Source organism: Phaseolus vulgaris, chromosome 5 (assembly GCF_051622355.1).
Source record: "Phaseolus vulgaris cultivar YP4 chromosome 5, ASM5162235v1, whole genome shotgun sequence".
In the NCBI taxonomy this organism is placed as follows: domain Eukaryota; kingdom Viridiplantae; phylum Streptophyta; class Magnoliopsida; order Fabales; family Fabaceae; genus Phaseolus; species Phaseolus vulgaris.
The window spans coordinates 7,414,048-7,433,014 of record NC_143502.1 but is presented as its reverse complement, the minus strand read 5'-3'; the positions used below and the strand labels follow the sequence as shown (position 1 = coordinate 7,433,014).

Below are 18,967 nucleotides of genomic sequence, written 5' to 3'. Positions count from 1 at the left end.
TGTATATACTTTCTAATAAACTTCTCAACCTAGAAGTACAACACACATTAAGATTTTATTTGAGAGATTATAATTTTTGGTCGAATAATGTGTGGAACAAATAAAATTTCATCTACTATTGCTAAAACATTAAGAAAAACACATTTTAAGAAATTAAAACATTACTATACAGCTTTTTCTTGTAACGAATGTAATATTTATTTATTTTCAAAAGATAAAAATGGAAAAACATACATGGGAACTAAAATTATAATAGTGCACTCAGGAGTGCAAAACTGGGAGTGAGATTGCCATTATGATTTTAGTCTTGAAGATTAAGCAATTGAGAAATCAAATTACAGATTTGAAGCTGGTTGGATCTATTCTAATCTAAAATGAGGTCTTAATAATTATATGCTAACCATAATAAAAATAAGGGGATTAACCAGCTTGAGAAGATATTCAAACCATTCCCACAATTCGATTTATGCTATTTTGAGTTAGAAATCAATAGCTCACATTCTCTATTTAACCAACATCCATTTTCTCTAGTTCAAAGATGCTTTTGATGCAATCACATTTTTATTAAACTGCATGACAATACCAATCCAAAATCCAATATAATAGTGAAATTTATAGCATCAAAACTGACATAAGAAAAACCAGAATGGAGAAGCATCCGATTCATTAAAAACATAACTTAAATTTGGATGTAGGAACAATACTCATTCTCCGAAAAACAACTCAACCAAACGTTACACAACTTCCTCCAGGTCGTCAGTTTCTCCCATGGTTTCTAACATAGGAGTTGCGTGCTAACAATTTCTGGCCGGAAGTGAACCGATCACCCTGCAAAAAGCATACGTCAAGCAGATGAATCTTCCACATCCAACAAAACACTACAATCTACCATGTTGCAATATTATATATTGCAAGCCTTACGACAGAATTAAAATGATTTCCTTTATGATGAAATTGAGAGCTCTTTATCAGACGAAACTTTGATCTTGTGTTGGCCATTTAAAAAAAATAAAAAAATACTCAAAGCCAACAAATAAATACAGTAGAAAAAGCTCTCAAAGGTGGCACCGCGAGAATGTGATTGATTTTGAATGAGCTGCTTAGTGCTTGCACTGAAAATAATATCCAAACATAAATATAAAATGACGTCTTAATCAATAAGTTGAATATTTCAATTGCAAACCCTTTTGCATCATATCTATTATCTAGTGGCTTTTGAAAATAAAGTATGATGACATTCAAATTTATTAATAGATAAAAGAAGAAACTGCAATCTCAAGTCAGATGCCACATTAAAAAAAAATAATATATATATATATATATATATATTAATATACCATAAATAATAAATAACTAAATACATTAAAACACAGATAAAGGTACGGATGTATATGACATTTTACAATGAGATTGAGTATAAAAAGCCACATTGTGAAAACGAGGTTAACTTCTGGCTGGATAAATGGTCAACTATTCCTATAGTGGATTGGCTTAGGATTCCTAATCACTTGCACAATAAGCTGGAAGCTAAGGTCGCACACTTTATATCCAACGGATCCTGGTCTATACCTGATGCTAAGGTGGGATTTCTAATCACTTACACAATACCCTGCCTCTCACTACTGTTGCAATCTCTGCTTAAATCTTACCTCCTTTGATATTGAGGGCGGTCTTAAATGGAATGGTTCTGCTGATGGTATTCTCAGCCTCCAAAAACTACATATAATTTTCTTTGATTCAACTAACACAGAAGGGTACAGTACTGGTTTGGAGCAAATTTATTCCTCCTTTCCCTTTTCTTGTTTGGCATATTTATCATAATAGGTTGCCTACAGATGATAGCTTGGTATGGTCATTGTTTCTTGCTGTTATCTGTGGGGGTGGTGCTGCGGAAACTGTTCAACACTAGTTCTTTTAATGCACATTTTTAAAACGTCTCTAGGCTTGGCCTGGCAGCTCTTTCCAATACTACTTTTCTTATTCCATCTCTTCCATTCTTTGTTTCTTGCAAAGATCCTGGAGTGCTCAAGCCAGACAGTAATACAGGTCTCTTTGGTGCCACAAATATATGGAAGCTTTGTTAACCCACGTACCATCCATGACAGAATTAAAAGCATGATTTATTGAGGTCAATCGGGCTGGCAATTGTTGTACTGGTTGTATGTAATCCAACGTGCAAGAATTCATTATTCTTAAAAGTTTTGTAGTAGATATAGATCCTAGGAGGACTGCATCACATGTTCCTGTTTTTTGGCCTCCTCCTCCCAGTCATCAGTTCAAATGTAATACTGATTGGGTAGCCAAAGACTATCCTGGTGAATCTGGTTGTGGTGGAATATTTAGAGATCATCATGCTTCTATGTGGATTGTTTGCCATATTTTGGTGTTCATAATGCCTTTATATCAGAGGTGATGGGTGTGATTTTTTACATGGAATTTGTAATCTCCAAAGGCTATACTATCTTTGGATTGTGGGGGGAATATTTAGAAATCATCATGCTTCAATTGTGGGTTGTTTTTCATATCTTTGTGTTCTTAATGCATTTATATGCAGAGGTGATGGGTGTATTTTTTTACATGGAAGTTGTAATCTTCAAAGGCTATACTAATCTTTGGATTGTGGGGGAATATTTAGAGATCATCATATTTCTATTGTGGGTTGTTTTTCATATCTTTGTGTTCATAATGCCTATATATGCAGAGATGATAGATGTGTTCAATACCTCTATTATTCCTTGAGATCTTGGTAATAGATGGCTGGATTGTTTTGTAAGTAGTAATATTATTTGTATTCATTTTTCACATTTTAAAGGGTAATCATCAATATTTCGATAACTTGTTGAGTTTGGCATTAGATCTCAGGATTATACATGGTGGGATAATGTTTCTAGCTTCACTTGTTGAGAGATCTTCAGGGATAGGTTTGATTTATCCTTTTACACGGTTAGAGATTAGTTGTGAACATGATTATCAAACTTGCGAGTTTTTACGTTCTCACTCACCCTAGGCAAGTTGACTCAAAAACAAACTCGTTTTCGAAGCAAACTCGGTAAACTCGCACGGAACTCATTAAACTCAGTTGAACTCGCAAGTCAGCAACCGAGTTGGCGAGTTCAGAGGATTTTTTCTTTAAACCAAAAATGACCCATTTCTGAACCCAAAGTCAAACAAACTCACCCTGCTAACATTAGGGTTTGTTTGCATTCTTTGTTGTTGTGTGTCTCTATTCCGATTGTGTTGGCATTGGTGGTGGTGTTGGTGATTACGTTCGTGATCGCATTTTCTGTTTCGTGGTCACCTATTTTTGTGTCTCTGTTCCGATCATCATCGTCTCTGTTCTGGTAGTGGTGGTGTGTTGTGTCATCTGGTGCATCTCTGTTCTATTTGGGTTTAGGGTTTGCTTGGCCAAGTGAACATTGGTAATTAGGGAGTGCACTGCAGAGTTACTTTTAAGCTTGGCCATACATGTGAGAGAACATTGTGAGTGCATCTGCAGAGTTTTTTATTTGAATTGAAAATGTTGGGCAGTTTTTTTTTTCAATTCAATTCTATTTTTAATTTCAGACAATTCCATTTTTTAAATTCATGCTTTTTAAGGTATGTCTAGGAGTGGATCAAATTCAGCTGGGGACAACCCAAGTGCATCCTCATCTATTAAAAATAAGTAAAGATGCTTCAGGACATAATGTTTCTCTAGGACCCATAATGTTTTCTAATATTTGTATTTATTTATTTGGGATACTTTGAACTTATATAATTCTCATTCACTATTAAATGTAGTTATTTTATTAGTATTGTGGACTTTTGTTTTAAGTACTTTAAGTACTTCTACTAGTTTATGGAGCTCCCACGAGTCTACATAGACTCACAAGTTTGATAACCTTGGTTGTGGGTCATGTGTGTTATCTATGCTCTTTTTTCTTGTACTTTTTTTTATGATATTCTGAGGTACTGCATATGATTGATGTTGTTTGTGGTGCCAACATAGTTAGCACTCTCACTTTTATTAAAAAAACATGCATATGGTGCGAGACTTTGATCAGCATTAAATCCCACTTCAGATTCTTAGGCCAAGAACTTGTCTTGGCTCTCTACCTTATGACATGAGATCTGAAAATTCTAGATTTCTCAGAAAGCTCACAACTCGATTCTTGGCAGAAATTTTGAAATGTGTTTCTTTATCTCTCTTATTTCACATCACTTTCACTTCATCAAACAACAAAGAATTTCACCATGCAAAAATTTTCTCTGCTGACTCTAGCATAGGGCACATTTCTTGTCTCTGATTAGCTAAAATTTCATACTTATAAATAGAATAGAATTAAATTCATAACTTCTAGTGTCATGTTTTTAACATAAATCCAAGGACTGATATATTTTTTAAAATGGGAAACACTCTAGTAAAAAATGAACATCTAAATATACTGTTCTCAATGATATCAATTACAAACCAGAACAAACCTTGCACATGGATGCCGCCGATTCTGATTCAAGAGTTTGGAGGGGAAGATGTCCAAGAGACTGGAAAGAATCCAGGGCATCTAAGGTCAGCTGCCAGCCACAAAGAGCCACACTACCCACACCAGAACTGGAGCAGGGATTATCACAACCAGCAGCAGCAACATCCCCATTCACCCAAGGACAGTGATCATTATGTAATTTGATTGGATCAAATTCAACACCTCCATTACTGTTGTCTTTGTAAGGAATTCCTGATCATTAGAGCCAAGTGCATTAGTTAATGAAAAAAGAAGAGCGGTCAGGACAGCATGGAGAAGGCAATGATGTAATGTTCAGAAAAATTATTCAGTAATCAGTAAAAGAAAAACATTATTATGAAAGAACTGAGTATAAAGGAGTAGAAATTTTGGGTAGAACTTATCAGCAGTAATTTAATTCAGAAAATTATTAGAAATTGTTTGAATAAATTGGGTAAAGCCATCTAAAAACTACTCAATAAGAGATTTGATAGTTACTGATTGAGTAACCACCATGAGACCTGTTACACATTATAAAGTTGAAAATATTATCTGAATAAGCAACTTGAGTATATATAGTAAGAGAAGAAAATTATTAATGAAAGTACCCCATGGCTGTGAATTTGTAACTCCATCAAGTCTACATGTCTACTATGATCACTAATAACAGTTTTAGCAGACATTGTAAGTATAAAATTTGGGTGTGTTTGGATTTTGGACAAATGGGATGGGAGAGGAAGTAGGAAGAGAAAGGAGGTCTGCTCTAAAAGGAGGGAGTGGGGTTAAGAGATTCCAACACCTAAATTGGGGGTAGGAAACAGAAGCCAAATTAATAAAAATTAACTATTACAACTGTATGTATCTTAGACTTCCTTTCAAGAGTCAGGGGGATCAAATCTTATTGTTCTCGGCACCTTTTGGTTGTTCAAGTGGCAAGGATTAGTTCCTTTTAAGTAAAATCTCGTATTTGAATCCTGTGAATAAAGAATATAAATTTTGGGAGAACATTGCTCCCTGCAACAGGTTCACTTAACTCAGATTAGGTACGCTCAATGCAACTTCCCAGTTCCAAGGGCTTCCAACCAAAAAAAGCTTTTGGAGGGAAAACATCCAAAAATACTAACAATATTTTTCAAAACATAAATATCTCTTGTAATAACTCCTCTATGTTCTCACTTAGTTATAACCATTTAGCTGGAGGAAAACAATTAGGGCCATAGATTTGATTCCAAAACAAAGAACACACGCATACGTCCTCTTTCCTTGTGAAGGTAAAATCCCCTCCATTACCATTTCACCACAGCCCCTCACCCCTTCCCCCCAAGCTCTATCTAAAAGTTATTACTCCCAGTAAAATAATCAGACATTTCAGATAAAGCATTCTGATATTTATAAGTTTGTTTTTGACCTCCGGGATAGTTCAATTTCCAAATAACTTGCCACAATTGAGTATAAAATAAAACATAACTAGAAGACAAAGTGATAAATACATTAGTAGTACAATGAGACTATTCAAAATTCAAAAGGTAACAGATTTTACCATAACAGAAAACCCTTTTAAGAAGAAAATATTGGAAGTCACAATAGGTTTTGGCAGAAGCATTGCAAACAAAAAATGCAATATATACCATATAGATAATTAAAAAATGCAGAAATATAATGCAAAGGGGTGCTTGAGGCTAGTTTGGGCGCATTAGGTTTATTTTCTGATGTAGTTGTTTGGGTTTGGGCCAGGTTGTTCAGCCCAACCCTTTGTTTTTAAAAAAATAACTATTGGGCTGGCCCAATATGCATTAGCCCAAAAATAGGAATAGACAGAGAGAAAAATCAGGGTTTTAAATGGCTAGAGTCAGGTTGGGTTGCCCTGACCCGAGGCTTATGCAGCTCCAAACCACCATTCCACGACACCCAAGGTAACTGCTATGAGCCGCCATGGCTATTTTCAATAACATTGGATTTTACCAGTCCCATTCAGCATCAGAGGGAAAGCATATCTAAGGTTAAAAAAAAAAACACCAAATAAAATAAATAAATAATCAGACATACCCATAACATCAGCATTTAAATGGCCTGATTCATGATATGCACCATCATCAATGTGAGATGCCTTCCCAGTCTGATTAACTTCTTCCTTGGATACTTCATAGGCAGAACATACAACAGCATTACAAGAAAGAGACGGATGGGCACCATTGTCAGGGCCTATCATCTGCATGCTACAACTGGTCTTCTCACCACTTTCAACAGATTCAACCTTGTTTGAAGCTATAATTTTTGAGCCACTATCAGCCCTTGCTATAGATTGAGACACCACAGCTTGACTATCCCCTTGAGGATCTTCCCGACTCAATTCCTCAGGCACAAAATCCCCAGTAAGTCCATGATAAGGCTCAAATTCACCAGGTGGACCATGATTTTCAATCACTTCAGCAATTGGTTCAACATCACCTAAACTATCACCTCTATGAACTGAGACATCAGTCCCATGGATTTCAGCCTCATGACTTGCACCCATGCCCACACTTCCCCCACTAATACCAAAACTAGGTCCATCTCTAGCATGTGCAGTCAGTATCTCTGTGTTCAAAACTTCCCCACAAGCATTTGAACTGCTAACACCTGCCTCCCCTCCTGCCCTTTCTAAAAGTGGTTGGAAACAAGCACTCTGCTGTGCTTGATAGCTGCTATTTAGCTCTGATGCTTCATTCAAATCAACAGAAGGGAAATTGGCATCATTAGCATTTACAGGAAAATTTTCAACACTTTCCATTGATTCATCATCTGAACTGTGATAAACTGTATTCATTGCAATAATAGAAGATGCTTGAGCAGAATCTCTGGTAGACATAACACCAATGGCATGATCCCTTTCTGGGACTGACTGGTTAGCAATATTTGCATCCAGTTCTATTTGAATACCCAATGAATGGCTAGGTACAACGTCCGGAGAATTTCTTAATGGAAACTGGAATGTTTCCAATAGATTAGTATCACGGACACGCTTTGAAGGGCCAGCAGAATACTGTTGACTACCAATGACTTCATTATTATCACGGTCAGTTACAGTTCTTTCAACACTGTCCACCTGTTGCACATTTAGATGTGGCCTGTCGGCAGTGGTTCCACCATCATCCAACTTGCGTTTGCGAGCATTGGGGCCTTGTGATTCATAAGAAGCTGTCTGGTCACCTGCCTCACTTCCAGAAGGCCGTCCAATCATTAGATATTTTCCTTCTCCAGCATCTTGCACATGACCTGAGGTTGACGTCAAGTTTATTGGTGAACAGGATGGCCCACTAGACATCCTAAGACTTAAGTCTAAACTTTTATTTGATACAAGTTGTCTTTTATCAGATGTTGTAGCCTCATCACGGTCTCCAGTCCTCTCTTTTTCAACACCATCAGCAGCAGCCCATTCATTGATACCACTGGCTGCACTTATTCCTCGAGTTGATGCTATTTTCTTGCTTGTTTGAGGAGTATCAATCCCACAGGGAGCCAAATGAACTGGTCATGGAGCTGTCAAGAAATCCCATACTCTAACTGTAGCCCCACATAAACTACAATCTAACAAAGGTGATCTAGACTCACAATTAAACTCTGAACCCAGTACATCATTATCCCCAGTATCTTTCCTTGAAGAAGTTGAAAACTCCTTCTTGCTTGGAGCAGGATCTGGTGCAGAGCCTTTGGCTGGACCAGAGCTATACCCATTTTTTGCAGATTCAGCTGATTGTTCTTCACAGTCAAGTACGTTAGGAAGCCATCGTGGCTCCCATCCACAAAGACTTATGAGCTTCTGAGCCTATTGAATAGGAAAATTAATAAAAGGATGCACAAATAAACAAAATTGGACAAATTGGCATAAAATACACTTCAATAAATAATTAAGACAAAACAACATATCTTAAAAAAATTCTTACATAAGAATATGGGTGACAGGCCTGTTCGCCAGTTAAGCCTGTTCCAGATGTATTTTCTGCTTTACAGCCCAATTCTCCAGCTGTCTGAATTTGCAATTGAGCAAGTAAGCGATCAATTTGAGGGCTATGTGTAACCCGCATAAGCTCAATTGCAGATGAAGATACAATTGGGAGGGAATAAAACTGCAAGAGTCCATCACACCTATCCTTAAAACCTCCAATTAGAGCTGAAGGTGAAGTAGGAGGAAACTGCACCAAGCTTTCTGGACAGCTATTGCCTCTCCAAGGACAGGTGACTTTGTGGCCTCTATCAAGCTGTTCAGAAAACTCTTCACTGGAGCCATCAGCTTCATCAAATAAAGGAGAAACAATAAGCAAGGCTCAGAAAGAAGCATTGAATCAAGTGGTATAAAAGTGCTTGTTTTGTATTACCCAGAAGATTAAAAAAAAGGAAGTACGAGATTAGTTTATTGAATATTAATTACAATTGACACAACAAAAAGATTCAAACTACACAGTGCAAATACATCTATATCCTACTCTAACACAAAAATGGTAAAATAACAATCTCTAATACAATTTATCTAGTGGAAGTTCTAATGTCCAACAAACTTCCATATAACCCTGCAACCCCATAGAAGTCCTAGAATTTGGGTTTCGGGCTTTCAACCTTACAAAATCAAATTGAAAGGTAAGGATTGTCCAAGCTTTACAAGCTCTATTTAAACCACATATCTAGTGATCCGTTCTCTCATTCATTAAGCGAGAGGTACAAATAAATCACATTCACCTTTTGTTCAAAAGAACCAAGCAAAAAAAAAATTGGGCTTTCCTCTTTCTCATTGGTATTATATTTGAATAGAGAACCCTTTATTATGTGTCATTATGAATCAGCATTTTTCCATTCAAATATCTCTAAGTAACTTCTCTGAGAAAAATAAAAAATTGATAAATTATTGTGAACTCTTCCATGTAGTTATGCAAATTAAGCATTATCAGTTATAATGGAAAATTAACTTTTGGAAGAGATAAGCCACACTTGAGCCAACAACCAAAAATAATTCACTGCGACTAGCTGCCGAAATCACCCCACCCCCAGACACAAAATAAGCATACATAAATTGCATCACATTTCCTACAAAACTTACACAAAAACTTCACCACCTGGCGAAATCCAGGAAAAACACATACAATAATCTACATACACTTTGAACAGAGCTTTAAGTTGGAAATCTAGCAGAATCAACAATCCCCATCTCACATCATTAAAAAACAAACAAACAAAAAACTACATCCATTACAATTATAGACTCACCTTCAAAAGATGAGGCTGAAGGCACAGCAAAATCTAACTGAGCACGACATATCTCACACTCAATCTTAGCAACACCCACATTCACCCATCCTCTCTTCGCACAAGCCAACGACCCAGAAACCTGCAAAATGAAAAAAAAAAAACAAACATCAGTTCAATTACCCCCCCGCCCCCAATTATCTCAACCTAATCGCTTCCATCGCAATTCAACCGTATCGAAGCCAACCTTGGGCAATTTCCCGACGAGCTTGAAGGTCGAAAGGCGGCGAAGCAAATCGCCGCGCTCCCAGGGCCGGCAGGAGGGAACCGAAGAGCGTTGCAGCACCGAACCGACAACCTCGCCCGAATCCGCACTGGATTTGTGGCGGCGGCGAGCATCCCCGTTGGCCGGAAACGCCGGCGACGAGGCCCCTGCAGAGCTGAGAGGAAGAAAAGAAGGAATATTAGGGAAAATTGAAAGGAAAAGGCAAAACCCTAGAAAATGGAGAGTGGTAAATGAAGTTATGGTGAAGAATAATTATGCAAATAAAAGGAGGAGGTAGAGTGAGAAACCCTAGAGAGAGACCTTGCAGCAGGTGTGGGAGGAGAAGAGGGTGGTTTGGGAAGAGAGAGATTGGGATTGGCAGAGGTTACGCCATCTTCGTTCATCTTTCAATTCGATGTGTTTTCTTTTCTCTCTCGCGTTTTGTGTTGTGCTTCTTCTAAGTCCCCTTTGGGTTGGAGTTTGGACACACGTTCTTAACGTAACAAATAAATTCCTTCCACTCTTCCACTTGAGGGTGGGTTGTGTGATGGATCCCATTTCAACTTATTCCTTCTTTTCCATTTTTTTATTAGTAAAAATAAATAAATAAAATATATTTTCTCCCTTTCTTCCAAACAATTATAAAGAAATCAAGTAAAAAAATATGTTCTTTTAAAAATATCATAGTTAAATAAAAAAAATAGAAAACATATCAAATATATGTATATTGTAATACAATTGGGGATATAATGAAAAACAATGAGTTTTTGATAACAAGTACAACCAAATATTTCTAAAAAACTATCAACATTATAAGAAAAACATATTCTTTAAAGTTTCAAACCTATAAATAGTTTTTTTTTTTAATTTGGCAACAAATGGCACCAATAACAAGCTAAATTGGTCATTTCCTTTGGAGTTTAAACCTCACAATCAAGTGAAACTATATTTTAAGTATATTAAGGTTTCAAAAATATAAGCAAGTTATTATATTTGGAATTATGATATAAAAATGAAAATGACATTTAATACCTTTACATTAATTATTTAAAAAATAAAGTATAAATGAAGATATTATCTTACTTTAGTTGATATCATGGGATCATTCATTATCATCAATATCCATTAAGGTAAAACACACTCGAATCAAGAGAAAGATTCATATCATAATTATTTTATTTCCAATTCAAGGTTGTTGATAAACATTAAAATGATGTTCATCATCAAATTTCCTAATTTTGTTCTTAAATTAATTATTTTTTGTGTTTAGTTAAGGATTGTTGATAGCTGTCGTTTTGCTGTCAAATTAATATGATTCTAGCGTAGACTTGTCTAACACTAGAGAGATTATAGTATAATCGTGGACAAATGTCCCCAAGTCGTCTCCCAACGAATCCAATAGTAAAATTAGCTGATCACGGTTTAGAATCTATCTGCAAGCAATAAAAGTTAGCAATAACAATAAAGAGAAAAAGGGGGTTTGAGATAGTTGTGCATAAAATATAAAAGAGATTAAAATAGCAAATAAAAAGCGGTTGATCCCAAGTTCTTCCACCATTGAATTCTTCACAGGTTCTCTAAGGATTAATCTTTTCTCAATCCTCCAACAGAGCTAAACCAGATTGAACATGCGCCGATCTGATTCAACTGAAACTCACCAGTAAAGCATGCGTCTACTAGTTTAATCAATACACACTTTGTTCCATGCGTATACTCCATGGGAATGCTTACCTCCTCTCTCTTGAATCATGCGCCCAAGAAATTAATTAGAACGATGCGAACTAACTAAGAAACCAAAGTTTAAGATAAGGAAGACTCTCAATCATGCGTTCAAGTACAACGTCTCACAAAAACTAGTTTTCCAGGAGATTAGACAATAAAAACAACTGCTATAGAGAATTAAAAATAGAAACTTTTATTGAACGAAACCTCAGAGCTAAATGGGAAATTACAGAGGAATCAACCAAAATGGTTTAGCCTTCCATGCGAAGGCAAAACAAAAGAATTACAAAGAAAAAAATAAACTAAGAAAACCCTATGAAGCTCCCTCTTTTTCTCCTTGATGCTTGTGTCCTTTTATAGGCTTTTCTGCTCCAAGGATCTTGGGAAAATATTGCAATTTAGATTTTGTAAACAGTTTCCACTTTCCATAATTCTTTTTATTTTGCAGAAGATTTGCTTCCAATTCTGTTTCTGGAATCTTGTAGCTTTTATTTTCTCTTTCTTCTCCTCAGAATATTTTTTCTGTTTTGGTTCAAGAAGCAACTTGGACTTTTGCATATTTGGCCCATTCACAAAGGTAGATGCTTCCTCCGGATAATTTACTCTAAAAACACAAAATTAACAATAATAATAGTTAAGGCCCAAATAAACCCAATTATAAGAATATTAATTAAAACAATGGATTTATTTATTATTATAGTCCAATAATCTATGATTAAGGCTATTGTGTGTGAATAAATATATGCTCATCAATTGTATATTTATCAAAAAGATGAGTGATGAAAATCATTCAACCAAAAAATATTTGGCTAAGAGGATAGAAGAAGATGAATTTTTAAAGAATAAGAAGATAAAGATTCAAGAAAGAAGACTCTACATTTAAAGAGTAGACAGTGGGATTTTCTTCTTTCTTTTCTTAGTCTTGAACAAATTATATAAGTTGTACTTTCTTCTTTGTATTTTGTAGGGACATAAGTGGATTTGTTTTGGGGCATAATTTGGGCTTGAAAAATCAACCAAAAATCCTAGAAAACTCAGATGAAATTCAACCAAGACGTGGAGAAGAAGACTTGAAGCATGAAAGTCTCACATCACATAGGAGAAACCAAAAATAGGCTAACTTGAGGCGTCGAAGTGGGAGACTTGGACATCACTTTTGAAGCTTCTTAGTCCCACATCCTTTATGTCATTAGGTGCAAGGTATTTAGGCATATATAAATAAGGCCTGTAGTCTTTTGCTTTTGGTACATAGAATATATTTAGCTAAATCGATTGTCTTCTTGTTCCTAAGGTCAAACATGAAAGTAATATTCTCGTAGTTCTCCTTCAAAGATCCTTCCTTAAGACCCTGTTTGTTTCTGGGCAAGGAAAAGCGAAGTTTCACTGTACAAAAGGAAAGCCCGAAAATCAATGTAAAAAAGGTACGAAACCCCAAAAAAATCCACACTCTAAACTTTCTTCGCCGAGTTGCGAAGAAAGTTGAATATATATATAATTATAATTTACTATTTTACCCTTTTTATTTTAAATAAAATATTATTTTAATATTTAAAATAGAATTATAATTTAAATATAAAAATATAATTAAGATTATAAAAAAATAATTCTTCTAAAATAACATAATTAATAATTTTTAATAATAAAGAAATAAATTTATATAATAATTATATTAATTAAAAAAATTAAAAATAAAAATAATAATTTTATTTAATATAAAAATAAGTTTTTATCAAATATTTATAATTATAAATATTTAATAATATTTTAAATAAAAATAATTATAATTTATAAATAAATAAATTAAATTAATTTTTTAACAATTTTTAAATGTAAGGGCAAATATGTAAAGTTATATTTTTATCAATTAAAAAAAAATACAATTTCAATCACATCCATCACATCACTCACAAACTTTCATAAAATTTCCTCACACTTTCCATTCTATTTACCTTAATCCAAACATCCTAACTTTCTTTATACTTTCTCTTCAAATCATCTTAAATCCACTCCCTCATTTTCACTCTCTAATCTAAACAAAGCATAAGAAAACGATTCTAGATTCTCAATAAACACTACAAAAAAACATGTATGTGGTGACAATTATTTTTGTATATCGTGGCAGTTCTAATCGCCACAATATACGTGTGTGGCGATACCGCGTACCGCCACAAATTTGGCTACCACAAAATATAATGTGGCGGTCAATTATGAACTGTTGTAGTAGACGTCATATAATACCTTGTATAAAGTGGCAGTTTTGAGCGTGTATTTTATGTCAATTATAAATGTCATAATTTTGAAAATAGGTAAGCAATTTCAGTGTAAATAACGACAATTTTAAACTCCACTTAATACAAAATAGTATGACATTTATAATAATCATTACAACTGTTGTAATTCGAGTAAAGAAGACACACAAAATATTTTTAAATATCATCATAACATTAAGACTATTACAACATGTTCATCCCTAATTGATTTTGCTTCAGTTTTGTTTTCCCATCTTCCTTAATCAGTTTTGCTTCAAATACTTTATTTGATTAGGTGATGGAGCACCACTTCCAACATCTAGTGCCTGAAATAAATAATATATAATTTGAAGTTAAGAATTATATCAAAATTTATATGTCATGTCAAAGTATACGAAACTACAAATTACCTCAATCCTATATGTTCAAGACTAGTATCCTCTGTTCAGTGTGTTATATAAGCAAATATTAATAGGTCACGTAACTTTTAGTCAATAATCTATTAAAGGAAAATAATTTGTTTTAAAAGGTATGTAAGAAGAAGAATTTAATAAGGAAATAAATCCTATAATATAGTACTTTATTGTATATATCTATAATAAATTTACAATGAAATACATTGGATAGTGATACCTTAATTTTTTTATGGCCATGTATTCTAACTTGGGGCCACAATCAAACATCATTCCATAGTTGATCACATATGCATAACCTACAGACATCAAAATAATGAATAATAAAAGTAATAATATCCCCATTTTCAAATTGCTAGCAACAAAGAGATGATACAAATAATTTACATGCAACAAGAAACTATACAAATAATTTACATGCAACAAAAAAACTACAAGGGAGAAAGTAAATATGTAATCTTAAAGATGTTCAAAGAATATAAGTTAAAATGATTATGGTAGCCATTTCAATGTTTCTATTTTGGAAATTGTGGTCTCAAGGCTAACAACTAAGTTGGATTTTAGGATAGCCATTTACAAAATGAGCAGCACCTAGTTCATAGTCATTAACCTTGAAGTCTTCGTCTTGTCTAATTTTAGTTATGTACACACTAAATCGGTTTACCTTCTTAAAATTTCACACACATGGTGTTTAATATCATGACTTCAATTCCTCATTCCAGCTCAAGCTTTTCTCACTTACTTTTGTTTAAACTTGGTATAATTGTAGCCATTGCCTTCTCAAAACCCTCTTACTTGGTAAAACTTAAACTATAAATAATTAAACTTGAAGTTAATGTTATTATACTATAGCTAAAATGATCAAATTTAGAACAAGCTTAAGAAAACTTGCCAGAGATGCAAAGATCAATGCCATTTGAACAAGCTCTTGCAACCATTTTCACAACATCTACAATCTGACCAACTTCAACATATTGTAATCCAACGTGCTATCATTTTCAACTGCCACAACAACATTCTCAAACCTGCAATAATCAATCATTTATTCCTGACTCAAAAAGTGTTATTTAGCTTTGGATTTCAACTTTAAGGTGTTTAGTGTTTACCTCCTCAAGGCCATCTCAACTTTAGTAGACACAAAAGGAACATAGGCTTCACTAACCATACCAAAGAACTTCCAACTAGATGTTTAAGAGACTGAATTCATCATCCTTAAGTTGATGCAGTTTTAAATAGGCTTTTACCTTGCAAGCAACAATCTGAAAGCAACAGACCAACAAGTTAGCATAATGCAAATTGTCATAAACCAACTATCTGAAGAGCTTAAAATTATCATGTAAATACATAAGAATGATTTTATACTTGATCATGGGGGACTCAAATACCATACCACAAACCAAGAGAAGGTTTGACTCTATTCTCACTCCTCGATTTTGAAAATTGTCCTCTAAAATAACTTTCCAGCGCTTACTGATCAATCTCTCGTCCAACATCTATAATAACTTTTAAACCTATTTTGAAAACTAGAAACAATTTTTCAAATTAAAAACCAATCATAACTTGACTATCATAAAACATTAAGCTATTAAGCAAAGACACACCATTAATTTTATAAGACTTCTCTAATGCAATATTATTCTTCAAAAGGGGAAAATTAAAAACAAATATGACAAGAATGAAGAAAATACAAAGTGAAAATGAAGACAAGCCTCTAAGGGGTACTTTTCCTTGGATGTTTTCTAAAATTCACAACTTCAACCCAACTATATGGCTCAACTTCAAAGATATATGACTCCCATTCCGAGTTATGGTTATCATTCATTATGAAGTTAGTGCCTTCATATTTTGGAGTGATCATGCCTCTAGCACTTTGGTTTTAGTCTCCACTGGAAACACTGCGATATAATAAATTGCACATAACTAGAGTCAACAAATGATATAGAAGTAATTAACAAAAGCGATTGTTACCTTGAATGTAATGGAGTATAAGCGGTTGTGTTCATTTTGCAAGTGTTTTCCATATTCTTCACACTTGCCTATAAACTTTGGTCTTATGCTGGGTTTTTTGAATTTAGACTCGAGGCTTAGATCAAAAGATTTGGATTTGTTGATTGAAGGTCAAGGTTTGAGGTGCACAATCCTTATAAATTCTTTATGGTTTCGACGATCATAATTAACATTCTTTAAAATATGATAATTAACATTTTTTTATGAGAATTAATGGTCTCAATGATTTTATACTTGATCATGGAGACTCAAATACCATACCACAAACCAAAAGCAGGTTTGAATCTATACAAGTGAGTGAGGACACTATTGAAAGTGATCCTGGATTACCGCGACTTTTTAGGTTAATCTTGTTTAGTATAATAATACAAATTGATTAGAGCATATAATCGATTTTAATAATTCTTTACTTATTTGTCATTTTAGGTTCCAATAAGTTCTTGACAAAGTTTCCCAAGATAGTGTCGACCCATGTATGACTTTGATTGGTCGTCTTGGTCATGTACAATACATTAGCCTCTCTGGCTCGATAGGCTTGGTCTTGAGAGTCTAAGCTTTTTGAAAGAAAATTTTACATTTTTCTTTGATTGTAACTTAGACGACTAAGAAGTTCTAGGTTATCTAACCTAGCCCCCTCGCTCGAGATCATAGGCCGAAGAGCCCTAGGTAAGGATTAGGGTTTTAGTTTATCCCCTTTTATGATTCATGCCCGATGTGATCTTGATCTTTGTTTTGAAAGGATCTAACGGTTGGGAGGCCAAAGAGTGTGTCGATTGGGTCCTTCATTTCATCATTTACAAATAAAGGTGGGTCCTTATTAATAGGACACTTTGATTTTTTATTGATCCGAGTAGTGGCTAGGTGTATAGAATTCTAGTACACCTAAAGGAAAGTGATGTCATCCTCCTTTACTGCATCAATATCTTGGGGTGGGTGATCCTCAAGGGATTTTGATCTCTCAGTAGCCATTATGGGGTAGAACTCAACCTCTTGGTGGGGGAGTGTTAGATAGACATTCCTGGTATAGTCAAATATTTAGTCGATGAACAAGTCGAGAGTGATCTCTCTCTTCGGGCGGGCTATGAATGGGTAGATACTAGGGTTACTCAATATTTTTTCAAAATATCAATGGTCCTCGATGATAGAGTCTTATGCCTTGAGCGTCACATATTCAAATGGATGGCGAGGTGGGTATAGTTTCTCTCAAGTGATGTGTCTCCATTTGCAATGTATGTCATGACCGGGAGGGTAGCTCATCTGAGTTCTTTTATATGTATAGTTACTTATTCTTAAATGTCCATGTCTGACATCCTTTCCACAAGTTTACCATGGGTTTTTAATGTATCCTTAATGTTGACCTTACTCAACTGCATCAGAACTCGTATGCCTCATTGCAAACCTTTCAGTTGATATGAGATGCTCGTGGCATAAGACTCTATCGTTGACAACCATCAATATTTTGAAAAAAATATTAGGTAACTGACTCATAACCCAACCAAAGAGGGAGATCATTCTTGGCTTGTTTATCAGCTAAATTCTTGGCTCTACCAGAAGCGTCTACTCAACACTTCCCAACCCTAGAGGTTGAGCTCTCCCCCTCAATGGCTATCATGTAAGGGATCAAACTAAAGCGCTAATCCATACTTGAGATTCTTTGACCTACGACCTCGAGCTTTGGGGATTAGGTGAGATGACCCAAAACATCTTAGTCGTCCAAGTTACAATCAAAGAAAAAGATAAAATTTCTTTAAAAAAAACTTAGACTCTCAAGGTCAAGCCTATTAAGCTTGGGAGCTAATGTACTGTACACAACCAAGATGACCGATCGAGGTAATATGTGGGTCGAGAACATCTCGGGAAACTTTATCAATAACTTATCCGGAACTTAAAATGATAAATAAGTAAACAATGATTAAAATAAATTAAATACTCTAATAAATATGTACTATCGAACTAAACAAGATTAACCTAAAAATTCATGATAATCCAAATCCACGTTGAATAATGCTCTCACTCACCTCAATAAATAGGTTGACGCCACCTAGTGAAAGGTACATTTCTATAACATTAAATACTCCAACTACTGAATACTGACTTTAACATCAAAGAACATTTTGAAAATACCCTTTCATTCTAATCGAGACCTAAGAAGAAATAGACAAAGAGGATTACCCAATTAACGTAGAGTAGAATACACATTTCGAGTTTGTACAAGAATAATATGTGTTCTTGACACTTCATGCACTTCTTCACATATTCAATTCAATTGTTATGAATAGTGAGTCAGTAATAGCTTGCTCTAAGAACCATGGTTGGCATACTTCTTCTCTGGAATGCAAGCTTCATACTCCTCGATGTAGTTCATCCATAATGTACTCAACTTGACCCTTTGTCACACGTTTCTGTCTCATCGATTTTTTTCTCTTCGTTACATGTGTAATCTTCCAAGATTCATCTCCAAAGGTCGAGAAATACTTGACTTAGTTTATGCTTGGTATCACAATCATTTTCTAGATGACCGAGTGGTGTTGTCTCTTCTTTTTTGTGCTAACCAATTTGGATAATAAGTCGGTGCAATCATTGTCTCTCTTTGGATATGTTTGATTTTGGTTGATT

General features: G+C 34.7%; 1 protein-coding gene across 1 annotated transcript; it reads right to left on the bottom strand.

Moving 5' to 3' along the window:
• Positions 1-542: 542 nt before the first annotated feature.
• LOC137835026 (IAP-like protein 1) lies at positions 543-10,456 on the bottom strand. The gene is given in 7 exon segments (XM_068643318.2): positions 543-828; positions 4,462-4,712; positions 6,525-8,283; positions 8,402-8,748; positions 9,717-9,837; positions 9,943-10,135; positions 10,282-10,456. Coding segments are annotated over 7 exon segments (2,826 nt in total). The 5' UTR covers positions 10,365-10,456; the 3' UTR covers positions 543-756.
• Positions 10,457-18,967: the final 8,511 nt, after the last annotated feature.